The 25,947-nt window shown below is 37.6% G+C and overlaps 1 protein-coding gene across 3 annotated transcripts in view; it reads left to right on the forward strand.

The window, feature by feature from the left end:
- The first annotated feature begins 816 nt into the window (after positions 1-816).
- EndoA (SH3 domain containing GRB2 like, endophilin-A) overlaps positions 817-25,947 on the forward strand; it is a 93,961-nt gene continuing 68,830 nt past the window's right edge. For all 3 annotated transcript variants that reach the window (XM_089094700.1, XM_089094702.1, XM_089094703.1), the window contains exons 1-2: positions 817-935; positions 23,732-23,854. In XM_089094700.1, coding sequence (XP_088950826.1) covers positions 23,810-23,854 — 45 coding nt within the window. In that variant the 5' untranslated portion in view covers positions 817-935; positions 23,732-23,809. The remainder of the gene's footprint in view (positions 936-23,731; positions 23,855-25,947) is intronic.

Genomic DNA, 25,947 nt, shown 5'->3' on the forward strand with positions numbered 1-25,947 from the left:
TAATCCTACAAACATAGAGAAATATCTTCACTTGATGTCGCTCTGTACTTCTCTCGGAAAAACACTGTTTTTAAAAAATTAATCTCTGCTCGTTTTTTATTAAAATTTAGTTTAGAAACAACACTGCCATGATCTTCTTTTTTTACTGAATAACTTCTGTTCGTTTTAAGTTTTAATGTTGCTCCTTAGTTACAGTTTAAAACTTATTTTTTATATAGTTTCTAATCACCTCCAATCAAGGGAAAAATAGTGTAAGTTGGGCTCAAAACCCCTATGCCTTCCAAAGGCCAGAACATAAATTATACTTAACAGAATATGACACAAATGAATGTTCATTGTCAATTTGATATACATATACTGATATTTTAATGAGAATGTTAATATTATTTGATTTACTAATTTTATAAAAGTAAAAACATTTATATTTTTTTCAGTTAAGTGCAAATTATGTTCTGACCTTGGGAAGGCATAAGGGTTTTGAGCCCAACTTGTGTTAATTTCTGCTCGTCTCGAGTTTGACTCGGTTATTTATTGTAATTTTTGTTCGTTTTGGGTTTCATTTATTTATCGATACTGATTTGTGGTAGTTTCACGCTTGGTAGATTATTTGATTTTATTTTTCCTCATTTTTTGTTTAATGGAGTTCTTTACTTTTCTTTGAGAAACCTATTTTATGGAAAAAGCTTTTTTATTTAATTTGGAGTAAAACTGACGGTACTGCACCACCACGCTGTATGAACCTGCTGAGCTACCCGTACTCCTTGGTTTCAGGTTCAAGGATGCTTTCAGCGGCCTCTAAAGAAATGTGGCTTTGAAATTTTCTTTCTTTTTAGATAGAATTAACATTTAAATGAAAACATCACAAGAGGTCTATTTTATAAATAGCCTAAAGCTAGATAATAAAGATCAAAAGGGAACTCTTTTTTCTCTTAAAGGTATTTAGTCCCTGCTACTTTGTTGATTTATGCCTTAGTCGTTACACTTATGTAGGCTACACGTTGTTTGATGATTAGCTGATTACCCTGTTCTGTTTTAGGGCAATTACTAGCCTATAGCACAGCAGTGTCAATTCACAGTTGTTGTTTGTTTGTTGTTGTTTTTTTTTTGGGGGGGGGGAGGGAGTATTTTGGTAAACATATATTTTTTCTGTTGCTGTTATACAGACAAGGTGAACAATGTGAACATGCTACCATATGCTTTTTGTGCTTTTTATAACAACCTAAGCTGATAATCATTTTACTTGTAATTCCCCCTCCTCTTATGGATCCATAATTAGCTCTTTAGAGCTTGCCTCTTCTGAAAAAAAAAAACAGATACAAATAAACAGTAGGCTAGTAGGCTAACTACCTTTGAGTTCCTTATTTTATGGTATTTCTGAATGCCATGGTTGCTTTCTTGACAATAAACCACAACAGTAAATATTTACCAAATCATTTTATTGACTTACAAATAAAGTGAATCTACCACTTGATGCCTTTTTTATGCTCCTTACAAATATAATAATCATTTTGTCAGAAATGAATTTTAGCCCCCATCCCTATAGGCTATATACCAATTCAGGGTATATATTGCACATTAGGGGGGGGTTAATCTTACCTGTCATTTACATCAGAAATAAAATTTACCCCCACCCCCCTAATGTGCAAATATATACCCTGAATTGGTATAAATAGGGGTGGGGGTAAAATTCATTTTCTATAAAATGATTAGGTAAAGTTCTACTTTAGCTACTTTTGGCTATCTTGAGAAGGGGTTAGGCTAAGAAAATGAGACTTTCAGGGATGGTTCTACAGGCTAAAGTATGTCCCGGGAAGATATTTTGAAGTACCGACCTCCACTCCTTCTCCCTCTAGAGGGTCCTGACCTTTGATGACCTTTAAAAATATGTGAGTTATAGAAGTGAAACCTTGCAAGATAGATCTTCTGCTTAAATGAAGTACAACAAAATTTTTTTCAGCTTCACAACTTTGCTCAATCCCAATTTATATGGTTTTAAAGATATGTAAATACATTTCCTAAATTTTGGAAATAAACTATTTATATTGCTTATAATTCTGCTCAAATAACTGAAACTGTATTTTCAGAACCAAAGTCGGAGAAAAAGAAACTCGTAACTGAAAATTAATGTAAAATGTTGGTTTGTCAAAATTTCAATAGTTATACATGTCATGCAAGCAAATTTCAGGACCCTCCAGAGGGAGAAGGAGTGGAAGTAGGTACTTCAAAATACCTTCCCGGGACATACTTTAGCCTCTAGACCCATCCCTGAAAGTTTCATTTTCCTAACCTAACCCCTTTCCAAGATAGCCAAAAGTAGCTAAAGTAGAATTTTACCAAATTCATTTCCAACAAAAATGATTAGGCTTATTATATTTGGAAAGAGCATATAAAAGGCATCAAGTGGTATGTTTACTTTGTTTGTAAGTCAATAATATGATTTGGTAAATATTTACCACCACAACTCCCCCTGATGGTTCTAGATAGGCCTATAGCCCCAGGAATATGCATTGTACTAGTTTACAATCAGCCTAGCCTAGGTCTAATTGGGATACCACCAGATGGCTAATTTGACTATATATATATATATATATATATATATATATATATATATATATATATATATATATATATATATATATATATATATATATATATATTGGGTTTTTACAGTTGGGTTTATAGTTAAGGTATGTGCTTTAAGGATATAATTAAGTGTAAGGACTTTTGATTTTTTTTAGGTTTAGTTTTCAGGTATGGCATACCTGAAATTTTCACATTAGCAGCATGATTAGCCAAAGTTTACTTCCAAGGCTAGAACAGAAATTGGATAGAAAAAAAGAATGTACCAGTCTAAGTTCCAATTCACTGCTCTTTTAGAATATAATTTTTACTGGTGTTACAGTTCTGTCCTAGTTCTATCTTTCATAATGAAGCCTAATTTTTTGGCTGGCAATAGGCTACATAAAAGTATTCTGATTGTATTTGTTCTTTTTTTTTCAATTTGGTATGATGAACTAAACATTACTGACTAATAACAGCAATCTCACAAAATCAAAAAAAAACTCTTTGTATAGTCTAGGGCTATAGGCTTATCCAGTCTCATTAGAAATTGACGGGGCTAGGATGTAACTACATCATCAGCAGTTATTTTGTTTCAAAAGAGAATTGAAGCAGGGATCAAACTATAGGTTCTTTTTCCTTATCCAATTTCTGTCTTAGGCCTGTGCATAGAGTACAGGGAATCTATTAATATAGTTCTTTTCCTTATATCTAATTTATGTCCTATAAGCAGTGGTGCTGTTGAGGGGGGGGGGGAGGGGGCAGTTGCCCCCCCCTCCCAATAATTTGGAGAAACAAAATTAATTTATAATTTTTTTTTGTGTTATTCATTTTGGCAAGTTTAACCCAGGTTTCAAGTATACTATGGTCAATCTAGCTGTAAATAGCATTCAAGAGCTGCAAAGTGTGGATGAAGAAAAGGATTTTGGAATCATTGTTGACAACCAGTGTAAATTCCATTCAAACTGCAAAACGACTGTCTCATGCAAACTCTGTTGTAGCACTCTTAGAGAAAACTATATCCAGTAGGTCTCCCTATGTTTTTGTGTAGTCTTACAAGGCCCTTGTCAGACCAGTAGTTGATCTTGGAATGTGCAATGCATCACCAGGATACAGGGGTGATGTACAGCTTCTGGAAGGAGTGAATAAGAGAGCCACAAAGGCAGTGTCTAAGATGAGAGACATTATCTACACTGGTCTACTGATGACAAAGAGCTGATATGCTTATGATATATAAGCTTACTTCACAAGAAGCCTCCCAATTCATTTGCCAATTTCCCAAAATATTGTCACTGAAAGGAGAGGACATTCAAAGAAGCTGTTTAAACCATCTGTCAAAACTCAACACCAACAACAGTTTTTCTCCTGCAGTGTAGTAAACCACTGGAATAGTCTGTCAAATAAAACAGTCTCAACACCCAATAATGAAGTCATTGGATGACTTCATTGGATGTTGAATGGAATGGTGTCCCTGGAAGTACCAGTGGGATGCATTTGATGTTTAATCATTCACATCATCAAGCATAGAGCAAGTAACAGATCATGATGGATCTTAATTTTGCTCCAAAGTTGCAAATTAAGGTAAGTAGCTTTTAAACTGTTGCTCATTTTAAGTGTCAAATTTGCTCTTTCCTTCAGCAGATAATTTTTAATAATAAATCCATACTCGCTTTTAACATGAGAAAAACGAGACACATAGCAGTCCATCATACTTCATAGTTTGCCCCACATTAATATTTTCCCAGGTAAACTGCCTTTGAAACCGTATTATCAAGTAAAATGTGGGCCTAGATAATGGAAAAATGGAAAAATGTTCTGTGTTTCTTGTTTCAACACATTTCTTCAGGCCAGTTTTTCTCTCTGATATTTAAGGTGTTTTTACTTCCTAAAATCTATCAGTTCAAGCTTAGATTCTCTTCTTTTAAAACTTTCAGAAGTAGAAATGAATACACCCTCTACATCTACAAATAGGAGATAAATGGAATCATTGAAGAATAAGACGGTAAATATACAGTGAATATAATTTCCTGGATGAAAAAAGAAATAATTGAAAAAGAAAATGAGACTTAATGCTTTTTATAATGGTATTTGCACTACAGCTAGATAGGTCAAATGGGTTGTAGTTTGGTCATGGAATCTGGTAGACGGGGATCTGCTCCAGGAATCATTTAAGTGTTGTAATTTTTATTTCCAGTGTTTAATTGAAACTGATTCTCTTATTTGTCATTGAAATGCCTAATAAGCACTGATAACTTCCTATTCATTATGCTCACGATTCTCATAATAACCCATTAATGTAGAAGGGCCTCTATTTCTGCTTTTCTAAATATTTTTTTTAACCAGTTCCAAAAAAAGAATTAACATAAATATACTGAGGATTAATACTGTTATTAGTCACTTTTCATGTAACATCAGTGCTGTTTGTGTGACTTTTATCTCTGTATCAGCATGTTGTACAAAATGTCTGCTGCAAGTAGGATAAAGTGAATTAAATTAAAATATCTATATTTTTCTCACAATTTAGAAATTGTGTGTGCACGTATAAGCTGTACCAACCCATTCTCTTTTTCCATTGTTATCAGTTTCATCATGCAGCACTAGGAGACAAAGGTTTGCTTGTGAAAGGAATTAGAGACATAAAACCAATATTCAGTGTAACTCCTGTTCTGGAAATGTATATGGTTTCTGCCATAATATTGCCAAGAATTGTTCAGATTTTCTGGATATTCTTTGTGAAACAATGCCCAACCGATAAGTTAATAATTCTAACTTTATTTTTTGAATACTTTCAAATTTTTAATACAGTCACTAGTTGAATGTGGGGAATATGTCCTAATATAATCTTAAACAATCTGTGGTAATACTTTGACTTATCCTGTATCTTTACTTAAACACTGCTGTTGTACTGCCTTGATTTTTGTTTTGGCTTTAATAAAGTCAATTTAATAAAAACTATAAATAATGTTTCAATAAATCATGTATATTAAAAAATTAGTACAACAAATTCAATCTTACAAAGAATCAAAATCCATTCAAAATTATGAGCAAATTAATGGTGCAATCCTGGGGGCTATTAGTAATAGAGCTTGGTTCAATTATGATATTGAGCATCCTGTGCTGGGTGTGGGGGCTGGGGGAAGGTGGAGGGGGGATATGCACTGCAGCATTAGTTGTGAATCTGGCTGAAAAAAGCTGAGTATATACAACATCTACCTTCACCCACACATAACTTTGTTTACACTATATTAACTAAAAAAAAACTTTCCAAAAAATAAGTTTTTCAATGAAAAGTAAGGCCATTTTAAACTTAAGCTCAGCAGATACAAATACCTGTTAAAATTCAAACTCAAAACAACCAGAAATTACTATTTAAGGATTAATGAAACCCATAATGAACAGAAATTAAATAAACAATCATAGCAAAAAACATACAACAAGTAATAATATAAATGAATAAATAAGATCTTAAAGGGAGTAATGCTTAGATTGAATATGAAAATCAAGCTTAAAATGAAAAAAATATATTTTGCTATTGAAGCATTAATGAAACTTAAAACGAACAGAAATCAAATAAACAATTAATGCAAACAAATATACAATAGATATTAATGTAAATGAATGAATAAATCTTAAGACGAGTGAAACTTATATTGAATAAGCAAATTAAGCTTGAAACGAACAAAAATCCCTACAAACAAGAGTCTGGGTATCGCCTCCTTCTCTTACTGTAAAAGTCTAAAACCTACTGCGTCATTGGCGCTTTACTGAAAACCAATTTATTACTAATATTTTATTTTGTACTTTATATTGAAAATAAACATTAAAATTAAAGTAAATTTTGAACTGATGAGCTTTCAGCAATTAATATCATTATACGTCAAATATTCCGTCTAATTTATTAGTTCTTTTCTTTCAAAACTTATTTGTTGGAAACAAATTAATTTTTTTTGTTTTTTTATTGCAAAAAGTTTCAAGTTTTTAAAAATTTCTTGTTTCCAAATCAACTTTAAAAAAAATCAAATGCTCATCAAAGTAACAATATCAAAGTGAAAAAATGTGTGTGTCAACCTTGGAGTTTTTATAATCTGATATTTGAACTATTTTTTACAAAATGGCTATCTCAAAATTTTTACAGGATGGGTTTGGAGGAAAAGGGCGTGGGGGGGCTAATTGCCCTTCAATTTCTTTTGACTCTTTAAAAGTGAACTAGAACTTTCTATTTTCAATCAAATGAGCCCTCTCTGAAGTTTATACGAGCATCACTTCTAAGAACCATATATACACCCAGAGTATAACTTAAAACTCCTGTCCCTGGGCCCTGGGGTGTTGTCTCGACACCAGAGTTTTAATATCTGATGTTTGAACTATTTTTAACAAAATGGTCACCTAAAATTTTTATCGAATGGGTTTATCCATCCAATAAACTCAAAGGGAGAGTTTATTATCTATAGACCCCAAGGAGTTCTTATTATCTGACGTTTGAACTATTTTTTTTTACAAAATGGGTATCTCAAAATTTGTATCGGATGGGTTTGGGGGAAAAGGGTGTATGTTTGGGAGGGGGGGGGGCTAGTTGCCTTCTGATATCTTTTTAATCATAAAAAGTGAACTAGAAATTTCAATTTCCAATCAAATGAGCCCTCTCTGAAGTTTATACGAGTATCCCTTTCATATGAACCATATATGCCCCCAGGACAACACTTACAACGCCTACCCCCGGGCCCTGGGAGTTGATTTGACACCGGAGTTCTTTTTTCTAATTTTTGAAGAATTTTCAAAAAAACTTGCTATCTCAAAATTTGTAGCAGATGAGTTTGGGGAAAAAGGGCGGGGGGGGAGGGGGGCTAGTTGCCCTTAAATCTCTTGACTCTCAAAAAGTGAACTAGAACTTTTACTTTTCAACTAAATGAGCCCTCTGTGAAGTTTATACGTACAAGCATCCCTTTCATAAGAATCATACATGCCTCTAGGGCATAACTTAGAACGCCTTCCCCCGGGCCCTGGGGGGTTGTATTGACACCGGAGTTTTTCTTGTCCGATCTTTGCACTATTTTTAACGAAATGACTATCTTAAAATTTTCATCGGATGGGCTTGCAAAAAAAGGCGTGTGTGGGGGGGGGCCTAGTTGCCCTCGGAGCTCTTTTGACTATTAAAAAGTGAGCTCGAAATTTCAATTTCCAATCAAATGAGCCGTTTCTGAAATTTATACGAGTACCCCTTTCATAAGAACCATATATGTCCCAGGGCATAACTTACAATGCCTGTCCCCAGGCCCTGAGGGATTGTGTCGACACCTGAGTTTTAGTTATCTGACTTTTCAACAATTTTTAACTTCATGGCTATCTCAAAATTTTATTGGATGCGTTCAGGAAAAAATGGGCGCGGGAGCTAGCTGCCCTTCAATCTCTTTTGACTTTGAAAAACTGAACTAGAATGGATAGATATCGGATGGGTTTATCCATCGATACACCTATCCGACGGGTTTATTAACGGATGGATATTGGATGTGTTTTTCCATCCAATAATCCCGAAGCCGTGGAGGGCGGGAGGGTCTAGTTGCCCTCCGATCTTTTTTTTACTCTAAGAAAATGAACTAGATCTTCTAATTTCCATTCAAATGAGCCCTCTCTGAAATTTATACGAGTATCCCTTTCATAAGAACCATATAAGGCCCCAGGACATAGCTTACAATGCCTGCCCCCGGGCCCTGGGGGGTTGTCTCGGCACCGCAGTTTTTGCTATCTAACCTTTGAACTATTTTAAAAAAAATGGCTATCTATAAATTTGTGTCGGATGGGTTTAGGGGAAAAAGGGCGTGGGGGGGGGGCTAGGTGCCCCCAATCTCTTTTGACTCTGAAAAATTTAACTAGAACTTTCAATTTCCATTCAAATGAGCCCTCTCTGAAGTTTATACGAGCATCCCTTCCATAAGAACCATATAGGCCACCAGGGCATAACTTGCAACGCCTGCTCCCGGGCCCTAGGTGGTTGCGTCAACACTTAGTTTTTTTTTATCTGTTCTTTGAACTATCGTTAACAAAATGGCTATCTCAAAATTTTCAATCAAATGAGCCCTCTCTTATGTTTATACGAGCATCCCTTCCACAACAGCTGTATATGCCCCCAGGCATAAATTTCAACGTCAGCCCCGGGCCCTGAAGGATTGTGTCGACCCCAGAGTTTTCGTTATATGATCTTTGAGCCATTTTGAAAAAAAAATGGCACCTTCAAAGTTTTTACCGGAGACGTCTGACGAAAAAAGGGTGTGGAGGGGGGGGGCTAGCTGCCCTCTGATATCTTTTGATTCTTAAAGTCAACGAGAACTTTCAATTTCCAATCATATGAGCCCTCTCCGAAGTTTATACGAGCATCCCTTCCATAAGAACTATATATGTCCCCAGAGCATCACTTACAACAGCTGCCTCCAGGCCCTGGGGGCTTGTGTCGACCCCGGAGTTTTCATTATATGATCTTTGAACTATTTTAAAAAAAATCGCTATCTAAAAGTTCTTATCGGATGGGTTTGAGGAAAAAGGGCATGGAGGGAGGGGGGCTATTTGCCCTCCGATATCTATTGACTCTTTAAAAGTGAACTAGAACTTTCAATTTCCAATCAAATGAGCCCTCTCTGAAGTTTATACGAGCATACCTTCCATAAGAACCGTATATGTCCCCAGAGCAATACTTACGATGCCTCCCCCGGGCCCTGGGGGGTTGCGTCGACACAGGAGTTTTTCTTATCTGGCCTTTGAATTATTCTTAACGAAATGGCCATATGTAAAGGAGTTATTATTATACGATCATTGAACTATTTTTAACAAAATGGCTACCTCAAATTTTTTATCAGATGTATTTTGGGAAGAGGGACTTGGTGGGGGGGGCTAGTTTCCCTCAGATATCTCTTGACTCTCAAAAAGTAAACAAGAACTTTCAATTTCCAATCAAATGAGCTCTCCGCAGTTTATACGAGCATCCCTTCCATAAAAACTATATATGCCCCCAGAGCATTACTCATAACGCCTGCCTCTGAGACCTGGGGGGTTGCGTCAACACAGGAGTTTTTCTTATGTGACCGTTGAACTATTTTTAATGAAATGGCTATTTTAAAAAAAAATCAGATGGGCTTGGGGAAAAAAGGGTGTGGGGCTAGTTGTCCTGGGATATCTTTTCACTCTTAAAAAGTGAACTAGAAATTTCAATTTCCAATCAAATGAGCCCTCTCTGAAGTTTATACGAGTATCCCTTTCATAAGAACCATACGCCACCAGGACAACACTTACAACATCTACCCCCTGGGCCCTGGGGGGTTGTAATGACACCGGAGTTTTGTTATCTAATTTTTGAACAATTTTCAAAAAACTCACTATCTCTAAATTTGGAGAGGATGGGTTTGGAGAAAAAAGTGCGTGTGCGGGGGGGGGGGGGCTAGTTGCCCTTAACTCTCTTGACTCATAAAAAGTGAACTAGAACTTTCAATTTCCAATCAAATGAGCCCTCTATGAAGTTTATACGAGCATCCCTTTCATAAGAACCATACATGCCTTTAGGGCATAACTTAGAACGCCTGTCCGTGGGCCCTGGGGGGTTGTATTGACACCAGAGTTTTTCTTATTCGACCTTTGAACTATTTTTAACAAAATGTCTATCTCAAAATTTTTATCATATGGGTTTGGAAAAAGAAGGTGTGAGGGGGAGGGGGGAATAGTTGCCCTCGGATCTCTTTCAACTATTAAAGAGTGAGCTTGAACTTTCAATTTCCATTCAAATGAGCCCTCTCTGAAGCTTATACGAGCATCCCTTTCACAAGAACCATGTATGCCCAAGGGCATAAATTACAACGCCTGTCCTCGGGCCCTGGGAGGTTGTGTTGACACCTGAGTTTTTGTTATCTGACCTTTGAACAATTTTCAACTTAATGGCCATCTCAAAATTTTTATCGGAACTATTTGGGGAAAAAGGGGCGTGGGGGGGGTTAGTTGCCCTCCAATCTCTTTTGACTCTCTAAAACTGAACTAGAATTTTCAATTTCCAATCAAATGAGCCCTCTCTGAAGTTTTTACGAGCATCCCTTCCATAAGAACCATATATTCCCCCAGGACATAACTTACAACGCCTGCCCTCGGACCCTTGGGGGCTGTATCGACCACGGAAGTTTCGTAATATGGTCTTAGAAATATTTAAAAAAATGGCTATCTCAAAGTTCTTATTGGATGGGGTTTGAAGAAAAAAGGGCTAGGTGCCCTCCAATCTCTTTTGACTCTTAAAAAGTGAACTAGAACTTTCAATTTCCGATCAAATGAGCCCTCTTTGAAGTTTATGTGAGCATCCCTTTTATAGAAGCTTCGCTTTAACCAAGAGCAAAACTTACACACCGGTCCCGGGGTCCGGGGGGTTTTTATTGACCCTGAGTTTTGTTATATGATCTTTGAACAATTTTTAACAAAATAGCTTTTTTAGAATTTTTATCGGATGCGTTTGTGAAAAGAAGCTTTTTTTGGGGGGGGGGGGGGCTGGTTACCCACCGATATCTTTTGACGCTTAAAAAGTCAACTAGAACTTCAATTTCCGATCAGATGAGCCCTCTATGAAGTTTATACGAGCATCCCGTTCATAAGAACCATACATACCGTTAGGGCATAACTTAGAACTCCTTCCCCTAGGCTCTGGGGGTTGTGATGACACCGGATTTTTTATTATCCGACTTTTGAACTATTTTTAACAAAATGTCTATCTCAAAATTTTCATCAGATGGGTTTGGAAAAAGAAGGCGTGGAGGGGGCTAGTCGCCCTCGGATCTCTTTCGACTATTAAAACGTGAGCTTGAACTTTAAGTTTCTAATCAAATGAGTCCTCTCTGAAGTTTATACGAAGAGCCATATATGCCCCAGGGCATAACTTACAACGCCTGCCCCCGGGCCCTGGGGGGGTCATGTTGAAACCTGAGTTTTTGTTATCTGACTTTTGAAAAATTTTTAACTTAACGGCTATTTCAAAATTTTATCGGATGCATTTGGGGAAAAAGGGGCTAGTTGTCCTTCAATCTCTTTTGACTCTCAAAAACTGAACTAAAACTTTCAATTTCCAACCAAATGACCTCTCTCTGAACTTTTTAAGAACATCCCTTCCACAAGAATCGTATATTCCCCCAGGGCATAACTTACAGCGCCTACCCTCGGGCCCTGGGGGGGGCTGTATTGACACCGAAGGTTTCATTATATGGTGTTTGCACTATTTAAAAAAAATTGGCTATGCTCAAAGTTGTTATTGGATGGGTTTGAGGAAAAAAGGGCTAGGTGCCCTTCAATCTTTTTTGACTCTTAAAAAAGTGAACTAGAACTTTCAATTTCCAATCAAATAAGCCCTCTTTTAAGTTTATACGAGCATCCCTTCCATAAGAACCATGTATGCCCCCAGGGCATAAATTACAATAATAAATTACAACATAAATTACTCCTGGGCCATGGGGGGTTGGGTTTGGGGAAATGATGGGCATGGAAGGGGTGTTAGTTGCCTTCCAATCATTTTCGACTATTAAAAAGGGCACTAGCCATTTAAATTTCCAAGCTTATGAGCCCTTTTTAAAGTTTCTACGATAACGCTTTCTATAAAAACCTTATATGCCCCCAGGTATAACTTACAATCCCTGCCCTGAGGACTGTGGGAGAGTGTCCTCCTCAAAAACATAATTTCTTTTGAAAATCAACTACTTAGAACAAAATGGCTATCTTAAAATTTTGATTGGTTGTGTTTGGGGAAATGGTGGGCGTGGAAAGGGTGTTAGTTCCGTTCCAATCACTTTTGACCCTTAAAAAGAGCACTAGAACTTTCGATTTCCAATCGAATGAGCCCCCTTTGAAGTTTATATGACGACCTCTCCATATGAAGTGCCTCTGGGAAAAAAAATAATAATAATAAATAATAAAACATTGGAGCCATATGGCCTTTACTGTAGGCAACGCTATAGCGTTGCCTCTGATTTTTTTCCCAGAGACAATTCATATGGAAGAAGTCGGTGTTTAAACTTCAAAGGGGCTCATTCGATTGGAAATAGAGAGTTCTAGTGCCCTGTTTAAGGGTCGAAAGTGATTGGAAGGCAACTAACACCCCTTCCACGCCCACCATTTCCCAAAACACATCCAATCAAAATTTTGAGATAGCCATTTTGTTCAACGCAGTTGAAATTTCTGGAAATTATATCTTTGAGCAGGACACTCCCCCCACAGTCTTTAGGGCAAGGGTTATAAGTTATGGAAGGAATGCTCGTATAAACTTCAAAGAGGGCTCATTTGATTGGAAATTGAATGTTCTAGTTCACTTTTTAAGCGTCAATTGATATCGGAGGGTCCCCAGCCCCCCCCACGCCCTTTTTTCCCAAATGCATCCGATAAAAATTTTTAGATAGCGATTCTGTTAAAAATAGTTCAAAGATGTTATAACAAAAACTCCGGTGTCGAAACAACCCCCCAGGTCCCCGGGGCAGGCGTTGTAAGTTATAACCTGGGGGCATATATGGTTCTTATAAAAGGGTTGCTATGGAAGGGATACAAATTTTGAGATAGCTATTTTGTCAAAAATAGTTCAAGGAACATAAAACGAACACTGCGATGTCGAAATCACCCCCCAGGGCCCAGGGGCTGGCGTTGTAAGTTATGGCCTGGGGGCATATATGGTTCTTATGGAAGGGTTGCTTGTATAAACTTTAAAGAGGGCTCATTTGATTGGAAATTGAAAGTTCTAGTTCACTAATTAAGCGTCAAAAGATATTGAAGGGCACCTAGCCCCCCCCCCCACCCACCACGCCTTTTTTTCCTCAAACCCATCCGATAAGAACTTTGAGATAGCCATTTTTTTAAAATAGTTCAAAGACCGTATAACGAAAACTCCGGGCGGACACAGCCCCCCAGGGCCCGAGGGCAGGCGTTGTAAGTTATGCTCCGGGGGAATTTATGGTTCTTAGGGGAGGGATGCTCGTAAAAAACTTCAGAGAGGGCTCATTTGATTGAAAATTGAAAGTTCTAGTTCAGTTTATGAGCTTCAAAAGAGATTGGAGGGCAACTAGCATATAGGGCCTGGGGGCAGGCATTGTAAGTTATGCCCTGGGGCATATATGGTTCTTATGAAAGACATGCTTGTATAAACTTCAGAGATTTGATTGGAAATTGAAAGTTCAAGCTCACTTTTTAATAGTCAAAAGAGATCCGAGGGCAACTAGCCCCCCCCCCCCCCACGCCTTCTTTTTTGAAACCTATCTGATGAAAATTTTGTGATATATATTTTGTTAAAAATAGTTCAAAGACCGGATAAGAAAAACCCCGGTGTCAATACAACCCCCCAGGACCCGGGGGAAGGCATTCTAAGTTTTGCCCTAAAGGTATGTATGGTTCTTACTAAAAGGATGCTCGTATAAACTTCATAGAGGGCTCATTTGATTGGAAATTAAAAGTTCTAGTTCACTTTTTAAGAGTCAAGAGATTTAAGGGCAACTAGCCACTCCCAACCCCCTTTTTTCCCCAAACCCATCCGCAACTAATTTGAGATAGCCAGTTTTTTTTTGAAAATGCTTCAAAAATTAGATAACAAAAACTCCGGTGTCAACACAACCCCCAGGTCCCGGGGGTAAGCGTTGTAAGTGTTGTCCTGGGGGCATATATGGTTCTTATGAAAGGGATGCTCGTATAAACTTCAGAGAGGGTTCCTTTGATTGGAAATTAAAAGTTCTAGCTCACCTTTTAAGACTCAAAATATATCCGAGGGCAACTAGCCCTCCTCCCACACCCTTTTTTCCCAAACCCATCCGATACACATTTCGACCCATTTTTATTAAATAGTTCAAAGGTCAGATAACAAAAACTCCGGTTTCGACACAACCCCCCAGGGCCCGGGGAAAAGGCATTGTAAGCTGTGTCTGGGGGCCGTATATGGCCCTTATGAAAGGAATGCTCGTATAAACTTCAGAGAGGGTTTATTTGTATGGAAATTAAAAGTTGTATTTCATTTTCTCAGAGTAAAAAAAGATCGGAGGGCAGCTAGTCCCTCCCTTCCTCCGCGCCTTTGGGTTTATCGGATGGATAAACCCATCCGATAAAAATTTGTGGTGACCATTTTGTTAAAAATAGTTCAAACATCAGATATTAAAGCTTCGGGGTAGACACAACCCCCAAGGCCCAGGGTCACTTGTTTTAAGGTATGCTCTGGGGGTATATATGGTTCTTATAGAAGGGATGCTCGTCTAAACTTCAGAGAGAGCTCAATTGATTGAAAATAGAAAGTTCTAGTTCACTTTTAAAGGGTCAAAAGAGACCGAAGGGTAATTAGCCTCCCCCCCCATGTTCTTTTTTCCCCAAACCCATCCGATAAAAATGCTGAGATAGCCCTTTCCTTAAAAATAGTTCAAACATCAGATAATAAGAACTCCGAGGTTGACACAAACCCATTTTTTCACTTTGATATTGTTACTTTGATACCAGTTTTGATACTTTGTTGAACATCTGATTGATATTTTTTTTAAAGTTTAATTTTGAAATAAGGATTTTTTAAAAACTTGAAAATTTTTCTGGGAATACTGCTGATTCATTTATCTTCAATATGAAGATGAATAAGAAATTTTTTTATTCTGGAGGCAATTTAATCACCCGAATCTGAATTTAGTCACTATGTAGTGGAGATCCACCTCCTAGGATGATTCTTTTATTCGAGCTTCATTTCACCTTGTGCATAAGCTCCGTGATTGAACATGCTTGTCTTCTTTTCTCTGGGAACTAACAATCTTCGTGGTCCCGCTTGATCATTGCAATATTCAACTGTGTAGGCGACGGCTTTATCGCCTGGCAATGTCTCCTCTGCTGTAATTTTTTTTTTTTTTTTTTACCTGGGAAAAGAATTTTCGTAGAGACTGATTGCTAGAAGAAAAGTGAATTAAATTTTAAATTAATTACAAATTTCAAAACACCCATATTTTACCAAAAACACACATATAGAACTTATAACTAACGAAATTATTCACCATATAGTTTTTTAGCTGTCTGGTTTATATTCCACACTCTTAAACATACAGCTCATAATGACATATTCTTTTTTTTCTACACACCAGTGTAATTACGTTTTGTATTAGGTAATGAAACCAAGGGCGTTTTAGCTAGAGTAATAGTTGTATTTGAGTTGAGTCATGTCTGTATTCAGGTCAAATATCAAAGCAATATACCTTGGTGTTACATTTATGGTTGTGCCTAGCACGAATCAACTACGAAAATGACAACACTGGAAAAACTAGAGATGCTTCTATTCTTAGTGACCCACTTCAGTAAATTTCAAGATCCAATTTCAAGAAATTTAGAGATTTGAAGCACCAATATCCATTTAGGCCATGGGTAACCATAGGCTGAATTTTAGGGGGGGGGGCTTACCTGGTCTAATCGGCACTTCCAATGCGGTATAATAGAAATCTCAAAACAAAATATCATAGGTAGCATATTAGTGCTGCCTAAGTAAAGAGCGATTAGGAAGAAATGTCATAGAAACTTCAAAAAGAGTTCATGGAGGGCAACCAGCTCCCCCCCCCCATGGTAATCATTTCCCCAAACACATCCAATCAAAATTTTGAGACAGCCATCTTATTCTGCGTAGTTTAAAGGTTTGATAATTAAGACTTTGAGGATGAACCCCCCCTCCCACAGCCCTCAGATCAAGGGTTGTAATTTATGTCCTGGGGGGATATAAGTTTTTTTTTTATAGAAAGGGTGGTCGTATAAACCTCGGAGGGGGCTCATTTGATTGGTAATCAGAAGTTTCACTGGCCTTTTTAGCAGTCAAAAGTAATTGAAGGTCAACCAGTCCCCCCCCCTACACCAATAATTTTCCCGAACACATACAATCAGAATTTTTAAATAGCCATTTTGTTCAGCGTAGTTGAAAAGTCCAGAAATTATGTCTTTGAGGATGAACCCCCTCCCATAGCCCTCATGGCAAGGGTTGTAAGTTACGCCTTGGGGGCATATAAGGTTTTTATAGAAAGAGTGGTCGTATAAACTTCGGAGAGTGCTCATTGGATTGGTAATGAGAAGTTATAGTGCTCTTTTTAAGAACCAAAGTGATCAAAGGGCAGATACCCTTCCCCCACGCACAAGCACACACACACACGCACGTCGTATTTTCCCGAAACTTATCTGGTGGAAATCTGAGGAAAAATGGCCATTTGTTGTCGTAGAAACATCAAAAAGGGCTTATTCGGTTGGAAATTGAAAGGTGCCCTCTTTAATAGTCAAAAGTGATTGGAGGGCAACCATCCCCCCATGCCCAATATTTCCCCAAACACTTCTAATGAAAATTTTGAGATAGTTATTTTGTTTGACGTAGTTTAAAAGTCCAGAAATTTTGAGGATGAGACCCCCCACAGTCCTCAGGACAAGGGCTATAATTTATGCCCCGAAGGTAAATTAGATTTTTATGGAAACGGTGGTCGTTTGAACATTGAAGTGGACTTATTGGATTGAAAATTGGAAGTTTAAGTGCTATTTTTAAGAGTCAAAATTATTGGAGGGCAGCTATACCCCCCACGTCATATTTTCTCCAAATGCATCCGATAGAAATTTTGAAATAGCCATTTGTTCAAATATAGTCCAAAAATCTCAGTACATGGCATTTGTGGTTGACACAGCCCCCCCCCCCCCCCAGAGTATGGGGGTAATGGTTATAAGTTATACCTCGGGGGCAAGTAAGGTTTTTATGAAGGGGTGGTCTTGTGAAATTTAGAGGAGGCTCATTTGATTCGAAATGTATAGTTCTAGTTGCTTTTTAAGAGTCAAGCGTGATGGAGAGAAAATAGCACACCCCCTCCTTGATATCCTCTTTCCCCAAGCACATTCGATCGAAATTGTGAGATAGCCATTCTGTTACCAATAGTCCAAAGAGAATATAAATATGTCTTCAGTAATCAAATATAAGAAATATTTAGGCGGACGTTGAACTAAATCAAAACAAACTATGAGCTTGTGGACTTTCACAATGTTGACAAAGCAATAGCTGAAAATCAACTTATATCATTAATTTCGACCGGTAGGGGCAAGTAGTGTGTGATTTAGAACTAGCCAGAAGGCACTATGTGTATACCTTTAATCTTACCACTACAGTTACTCTAACTAATGACACTAAGAGCATTAAGGTGAAACTTTTAGGAAGCGTTTAGGGGGCGTTCCAATTAAAAAAAAAACCTGTGCATGCAGGTTTTCAAAAAGGCATATAAGCAATATCATTGGCAGCACCACTCTATAATGCCTAGAAATACCCTCGAAACATTTAAAGAAGCTAATTCGATTCAAAATTAAAAGTTCTAGTGTCCATTCTAGTATTCTAGTAAAAGTTATGGTATTCTTTTAAATGTTTTAATTTTCATAACTTTAAGAAATCAAAAATTTATTATGATTTTAAGGAATAAATATCAGCATATGTATATTAAACTGACATTGCACATTTTTTCAGTAAAGTCAAATTATATTCGGTTTTTTAGAAAGCATAGGGTTTTAGAACCCTACTCATATTAATTTCTGCGTGTTTTGAGTTTGACTCTGTTATTTATTTTAATTTCTGTTTGTTTTGAGTCTGATACTGATTTGCGGTATTTGTATGCTTGGTAGATTATTTGATTCTATTTTTGTTCATTTTTGGTTTAATGGGGTTCTTTACTTTTTTTTGAAAACTTATTTTGTGGAAAAAGTATTTTTTAATTAATCTCATTAAAATTCAGCGGTCCTTGTATTTGAGGAGTATTTCTGAAAAAAGCTTTTATTTTATTTTAGCCCCCCCTCCATATAAAATTCCCTCTGTAAAATTTTCCACGGAAAATACCCCCCTCCCCTTTTGAAAATCCACACCGCAGAAAATACCTCCAAAAGATTTCCCTTTTCTTCCAATAACAAATACTATGCGGGAACAATGGGAAAACTGCCTAACTTACAGGCCTTTCCCTAGGAACTATGGGGGGTGGGCATGTCATCCAGGAAGGTATAGTTATATAACCTTTTAACTATGCTGAATCAAATGACTATTTCAAAATTCTGATCAGATGTCCTTGTAGAAAAAAGGGACATGGGAGGGGTCTAGTTGCCCTCCAATCTGTTTGGTCACCTAAAAAGGGCACTAAAACTTTTGCTTGCCGATCAAATGGGCCCTTTCCCAATCTTGTAGGATCGCTTGTTCGATATGATCATCCCTGGGGAAAACAAACAGGAACAAATTTCCATGTTTTCCTTCCTTCTTATGGCAACTTATCTTTTGGGACGACCCCACCAAAAAATAACACTTGGGAGACACATTGTTCTTTACTAAGTCAATAACGGACCCCTTCATCAACCCTCGCTCTTTACGCAAATAAATAAAAAAAACAAGTTTTTTCAACTGAAAGTAAGGAGCAACATTAAAACTTAAAACGAACAGAAATTACTATGTATACGAGGGGGTTCGTCCCCTCGTCAATACCTTGCTCTTTACACTGAAGTTTTTTTAGTACTTTCATAAGAGGTATTAATTCTAATTAAACGGCTTTTGTGATTCAGGGGTCAGTCTTAAAGAATTGGAACAAAATTAGAACTTTAGTGTAAAGAGCGAGATATTGAGGTGTGGGCAACCTCCTTCAAATACGTAATAATTTCTGTTCGTTCTAAGCTTTAATGTTGCTCCTTACTTTCAGTTGAGAAAACTTATTTTTTATTTCATTTCTTATCGTTCTTTAAATAATGCCTGGAAATCTGGCCCCACCTCCACGGAGAAACCCCCTTCCCACGGAAATATCCTCTAGAAAATTTAATCCCGGTTAAAGTTTACCCTGGACAATTACCCTTAACAACTCCACGCGTAAAATTGAGACGGAAAAGAGAAAGCAAGACATAAAAAGAATTTTGTATAAGAATTTTGGAAAATTCCCCCAGTGTATAATTTCCCCTGACACGTTTACTCTCTGGAAACTTCCCTCCACATGGAAAATTCCCCCGTGAAAAAAGCCTCCAGCAGAAAATTCTTCCCCCCCCCACCCGAAAATGTATGCATACATCCCAATTACAAATACTATGGGTAAGCAATGAGCAAATCTTGTACATAAAGACCTTTCCCCTGGGGCTGTGGGGGGTCATGTTATAGCCAAAGGTATAGTTATTGGGCCTTTCAACTAAAACGAACAGAAATTATTCCGTATATGAAAGGGGCTGTCCCCTCCTCAACGCATCGCTCTTTACGCTCAAGTTTTTTATTATTTAAAAAAATAGAGTTGTGAGACAGATTCAAACTTTAGCATAAAGAGCGAGGCGTTGAGGAGGGGACAGCCCCTTTCATATAAGGAATAATTTAATTTGTTTTAAGTTTTAATGTCGCTCCTTACTTTCAGTTAAAAAAAACTTGTTTTTTTTTTATTTAATTTTTCAACGTTTTTGAATTAATGCAGGTTTTGATATTGGCTCACCGTAGATGGATAATCAAAACAAAATTTGCATATTAATTTTACTTTTATTTGGTTAAATGGCTTTCTCGAAAGTTTTTAAACTTTATTTACGAACGTTTTTATTAGTAATAAATATACACAACTTACGAAATAACTTACATAACAAACTTTTTTATCAATATGTTTTTAATACGTACGTTAGGGTGTTCGCCCCCTAGTTAATGTCTCGCTCTTTGCGCTAAAGTTCAAATTTTGTCCAGTTCTTTAAAAATGACCCCTCGATCACAAAGGCCATTAGTTAGAAAAATCAGCTATAATGAAATTACTAAAAAATCTTTGGCTTAATGAGCGAGGTATTGACTAGGGGGCAAACCCAATCATATACGTGATAATTCCTGTTCGTTTTAAGTTTTGATGCTGCTCCTTACTTTCAGTTGAAAAGCTTGTTTTTTTTTAATTTCTGATTGTTTTTTTTAAATAATTCTGGGAAATCCGGCACCCCCTTCACAGAAATGCCCCTTCCTCCATGGAAAGATCCTCCCACATAAACCCCGAACCACCCCTCCCCCACTACCAGAAAAAATCTCCTCTGAAAATGTCTATATACTTCCCAATAACCAATACTATATGTAAACATTGGGTAAAGTTCATAACTTTCAGCCCTCCCCCCGGGTACTTTGGGGGATTAAGTTATCCGAAAAGACATAGTTAATATATTTTCGACCATGCTGAACAAAATGGCCATCCCAAAATTTTTATCGGGTGACTTTGGGAAAAAATGAGCTTGGGACGGGGCCTAGTTGCCCTCCATTTTTTTGGTCACTGAAAAAGGGCACTAGAACTTTTCATTTCCGTTCGAATGAGCCCTCTCCCCACATTTTAAGCCCACTGAGTCTATACGATCACCCCTAAAAAAAAAAACAAACAAATAAACAAGCATCCGTGATCTTTCTTCTGGCAAAAAATACAAAATTCCACATTTTTGCAGATAAGACCTTGAAACCTATACAGTAGGATTCTCTGATACGCTGAATCTGATGGTGTGATTTTCATTAAGGTTGTATAACTTTTAGGGGGTGTATCCCCCTTTTTTCGAAAATCAGGCAAAATAGTCTCAGGCACGTAACTTTTGATGGGCAGGACTAAACTTGATGAAACTTATATATTTGAAATCAACATTAAAATCTGATTCTTTTGATGTATCTATTGGTCCGTTTTTTTTTAGAGTTTCGGTTACTATTGAGCCGGGTCGCTCCTTACTTACAGATTGTTTGAAAGTCTCAAAGTTCTTTAAAAATACATCTCATTGAAATTCAACGGCCGTTCTGTTTCGTTTTAAGTTTTTGTTCGTTTTAAGTTTTAATGTTGCTCCTTACTTGCGGTTGAAAAAATTAGTTTTTTGTTTAATTTCTGACCGTTTTCTTTTAAATCATGCTAGGAAATCCGCTCCTCCACCCTAGAGATTCCCCGCGGAAACTTTCCTCTCCACTGAAATGTTCCCTCCCCCCCCCCGTTGAAAATCCAAACCGCAGAAAATACCCCCCCCCCCCAAAAACAAAAATCCTGTATGATTCCTAAAAACAAATAAGGCTACTATATTTGAACAATGGGAAAATTGCCCAATTTACAGCCCTTTCCCCGGGGACTATGGGGGTTAGTGCCATCCCCAAAGGCATAGTTATTTGACCTTTCAACTATGCTCAATCAGATGACAAAATATCTCAAAATTCGGATCGGATGTCCTTGGGGAAAAAAAGGGGCGTGGAAGCAGGAGTGTAATTTTCTATGGCGTAAGTGTAATTTGCTATCGGGTAGGGGGGGGAAACTGCCCCTCTCAGACATCGGTCCCCCCCCCAAATCCCAGTTTGTTCCCCCAGCTGAAATTTAGTTTCTTCAAAAATATTGTCAAAATCAAGATAAGCCTGCATAATTCAAGTATCATCAGGAACGGATCAGTTTTCTTTAGCTTATGTTTACCTTTATTGTACTATTTTGCACCTTTATAGTATTTTTGTAGTACTATATAGTACCTTTATGGTACCAAATGGCTCATTTTTCAGTTTTTACAGTCATTTTCACTTGTTTTGGGAAAATTGGCTCCAACTTGGCCCCCCCCCCCGGATTTTGACGAAATTACGCCACTGCGTGGAAGAGGCGCGGGGGGGGGTAGTTGCCCTCCAATCTTTTTGGTCACCTTAAAAGGGCACTAGAGTTTTTGATTTTCGATCAAGTGATCTCTCTCCTGATCTTCTAGGATCACTTTTTCGGGACGATCACCCCTGGGGAAAGTAAACAAATAAACACATATCCGTGATCTTTCTTCTGGCAAAAAATTTAATATTCCATATTTTGTATTTAAAGCGCAAGCTTTTAGTATTCTACAGATGCTGGAAATATCACGGGTCCCTTTATTTGAGTTTTTATTGAGATAGGCTATATCTTGCGTAATCTGTGAAACAATAACTTTTGTTTGTTTTAGGTTTCAACTCCACTCTTAACTCTTATAAGAAAAACAGTTCTAAAACATTTATTTTTCAAGGGAAAGCTTCTACTTGTGGCACAACATATTAAAAGTTTTCAGGGGGCTGACTGCTAGAGTCAAATAGTTCGTGGTAACGAACTGTAGGTTAGAAGCGACTCGGCCGAACAGTAACCAAAACTCCATAAACGGAATTTTAGTGACAGTTATTACATGAAAGAAATAGGCTTTTTATGCTCATTCCAAATAGATAAAGCTACGAGCCTGAGAAAATTTGCCTGATTTTCGAAAAAGAGGGAAACACCCCCAAAAACTCAAGGGGGTGAAAGTTACTCCATCAGATTCAGCGTATCGGAGAACCATAATGTAGACGTTTCATCTAAAAAAATGTGGAATTTTGTCTTTTCAACTGAAAGAGTAAGGAGCAACATTAAAAGATAAAGCGAACAGAAATTATTTCGTGTATGAAATGGTCTACCTCCTCCTTAATCCCTCGCTCTTTACACCGAAATTTGAATTTTCTTCCCAATTTTTTTCAAGAACGACTCCTGAAACATAAGGGCCGCTTAATTGGACTAAGAAGCTCTTTTAAAGTACTGAAAAATTTTTAGCGTAAAGAGCGAGGGATGGAGAAGGGGAAATATCCCCCTAATTTGGGGTGTATCGAGGATTTTGTTTGTGGGGGAGGGAGGGTATTTTTTCCGTGAGTTACAAAAAATCTTTAGAAAACGCATCAAAAATTTCTTTATGTGCATTTTTTGTTGTTTTTACGAGCCTGACAAACACTTCGGGGAGGTGGAGAGGGGGTTCAAACCCCCTGACCCCCCCCCCCCCCCGGACACGGCCATGCATCTCATATACAGAATAATATTATTTTAATTTTAAGTTTTAATCTTGCTCCTTACTTTTAGTTGGAAAAAAAAATGTTTTTTTTAAATATATTTAATCAAAGGTAAAGAAACAAAACCAAGATTGGTGCAACACTTCATGTCCCCTTCGATGTAATTTTGGTCTACTTTTAGCCATAAAAAATGGAAAATTATTTCTTAGTCTCCTGTTGTCAAAAATCTCTAATAAAACTTGAGAAACGGGAGCTGTTTCCCCGGAAGATAGCTCCCCATTGGATAGGATATCACCTACTCGAGTTTCTCATTGGATTAAATTATCCCTGGGTTTAAGATGCTGAAAGGATCAATAATTAGTGATGTTCTAGTTTTCAAGCATGTCTGGTCTGGGGGGCTTTTGTGACGTCGTTTTCGTTTTCTAGGACTAGGAACAGTGGGATAACTTTCATTCTCCGTTGTAAAGCGACAGGGGTGTTTACTTGTTTATTGTATGAGAGGATATGGCATTTGCTGGATTGAAGAAGCAGATTAATAAGGCTAATCAGGTAAGTTTAACTATATTTTAATGAAAGGCTGACGCAGTTACTTATCAACTCGATGGCACAAAGTGTTTGACAAAAAGGACCAGACCTTTATCCTTTCCCATTGTATTATTTGAAAAAAAACTACGTTTTCTAAAGAGTTAAAGAGGCTGAGTTACAAGGTCGAACCTTAAAACGTACAGGGATTAGGAGGCACAGTTGGGGGGCTGCCGTCCCCCAAACCCCCGCTTTCGCAGCCTTTAAATAAAAAAATTTCTTTAAACTGAAAGTAAGGAGCGACATTAAATCTTAAAACGAACAGAAATTATTCCGTATATGAAAGGGGCTGTGCCCTCCTCAACGCCTCGCTCTTTACGCTAAAGTTTTTATTGTTTAAAAAAAAGAGTTGTGAGAAAGTCAAATTTTAGCGTAAAGAGCGAGGCGTTGAGGAGGGCACAGCCCCTTTCATATACGGAATAATTTATGTTCGTTTTAAGATTTAATGGCGCTCCTTCCTTTCAGTTTAAAGAAATTTTTTTTTATTTAAAGGCTGCGAAAGCAGGGGGTTTGGGGGCGGCAGCCCCCCAACTGTGCCTCCTAATCCCTGTACGTTTTAAGGTTCGACCTTGTAACTCAGCCTCTTTAACTCTTTAGAAAACGTAGTTTTTTTCAAATAATTTCTCCACATTTTTGTACAGTTTATTACTTATTATTGCTTGACTAACTGTTAGATGATCGTATCAGGAGTTAAAGTGGGGGGACTGCCGCCCCCCAAACCCCCCGCTCTTGAACATTCTTGTGTTAAGGCTTTTAATTCCTGAATACTCAAATCACGTCGTACAGGGTGCCTCCGAATCCCTGTACGTTTTAAGGTTCGAACTTGTGACTCAGCCTCTTTAACAGCCCCCCAACTGTGCCTCCTAATCCCTGTACGTTTTAAGGGTCGACCTTGTAACTCAGCCTCTTTAACTCTTTAGAAAACGTAATTTTTTTCAAATAATTTAAAAAAGAAACTGAGTTACTTTTTTAAAGTTTAAATTCAGTATATAAAAATTTGCTCTGACGGTGAATCGAACCCGGGTTTTCCGCCTGACAGTCTGGAGTATCAACCGCTGGACTAAAGAGACACAATTGTAATTATTTTTTAGTAAATGGAATCTATTTTCGACGCAACCAAATTCTCAGAAAACTTGATATTTGGTTTTCGGAAAACAAGGAAGGAGTGATCAGATTGAGCTACAATTCCGAGGATTAGATTCCAGACTTCAGCAAAGCTTATCCTCTAAATTTCAGCCTGATCAAATAACGTTAAAGGGGGGTTGTGGTGGGAAAAATTAACATGGGCTACTATAGGAAAACGAGGTTTTTCGTAAATGTAAATTCGGGGGATAATTTTTTCGGTCTGAAAATATCAAAAGGCCCTAACAGGTCGAATTCTGCTTCGAATGAGTCCTCATTCACCCGGATCAGTTGCCAACTGTGACCTGTAGGCGTGGATAAGAAAAAAAAGAGAAATGAACTTTAAGTGGCTATATTTGGTTTTTGGAAAACAGGGAAGAAGTGATTGGATTGAGCTGAAATTTCGAGGATAAGCTCCCGGGCCCTAGTAAAGCTTAACCTCTAAATTTCAACCCAATCGGACAACGTTAAAGGGGGGCTGTGGTCGGAGGGTCGAAACTTCCGGCCCCCTTTTACCCATGAAGATAAAGTCGGAGGGGGGTGAAATTTTGCGCGTTTCTTAGTTTGAGCTTGGGCTACAAAATGCGATTACCGCTGTCTCTCTGCGACCGCTAGGACCGGAAATCGCTTAACATTGTGGTGGGTCGCCTCTTTATAGAGGCACAAGTGTGCCTCCTTGACAACGAAAAAAGATTTTAACCTACAAATAAGCTCAAGTTGAGTGAGTTGGTCATTGGTTTGGAAAACGTTTTTTATATGATAGGTTCAGCACATTCAGTAAATTTCTTTAGCTTCTCTATTACAGTCAAATCTCACAAAAGCTAAGTTTTTGGTGTACAACTTGTCTGATACTGAAATGTCTATAGATCTACCCTAAAAAATATTTGAGTATTCAGACTTAAAATGAATTCGAAAAATTGCCCTAGAATACCTGTAGG

This window comes from Artemia sp. Qi Xiang Cuo, chromosome 9 (assembly GCF_049724085.1).
Source record: "Artemia sp. Qi Xiang Cuo chromosome 9, ASM4972408v1, whole genome shotgun sequence".
Taxonomy (NCBI): domain Eukaryota; kingdom Metazoa; phylum Arthropoda; class Branchiopoda; order Anostraca; family Artemiidae; genus Artemia; species Artemia sp. Qi Xiang Cuo.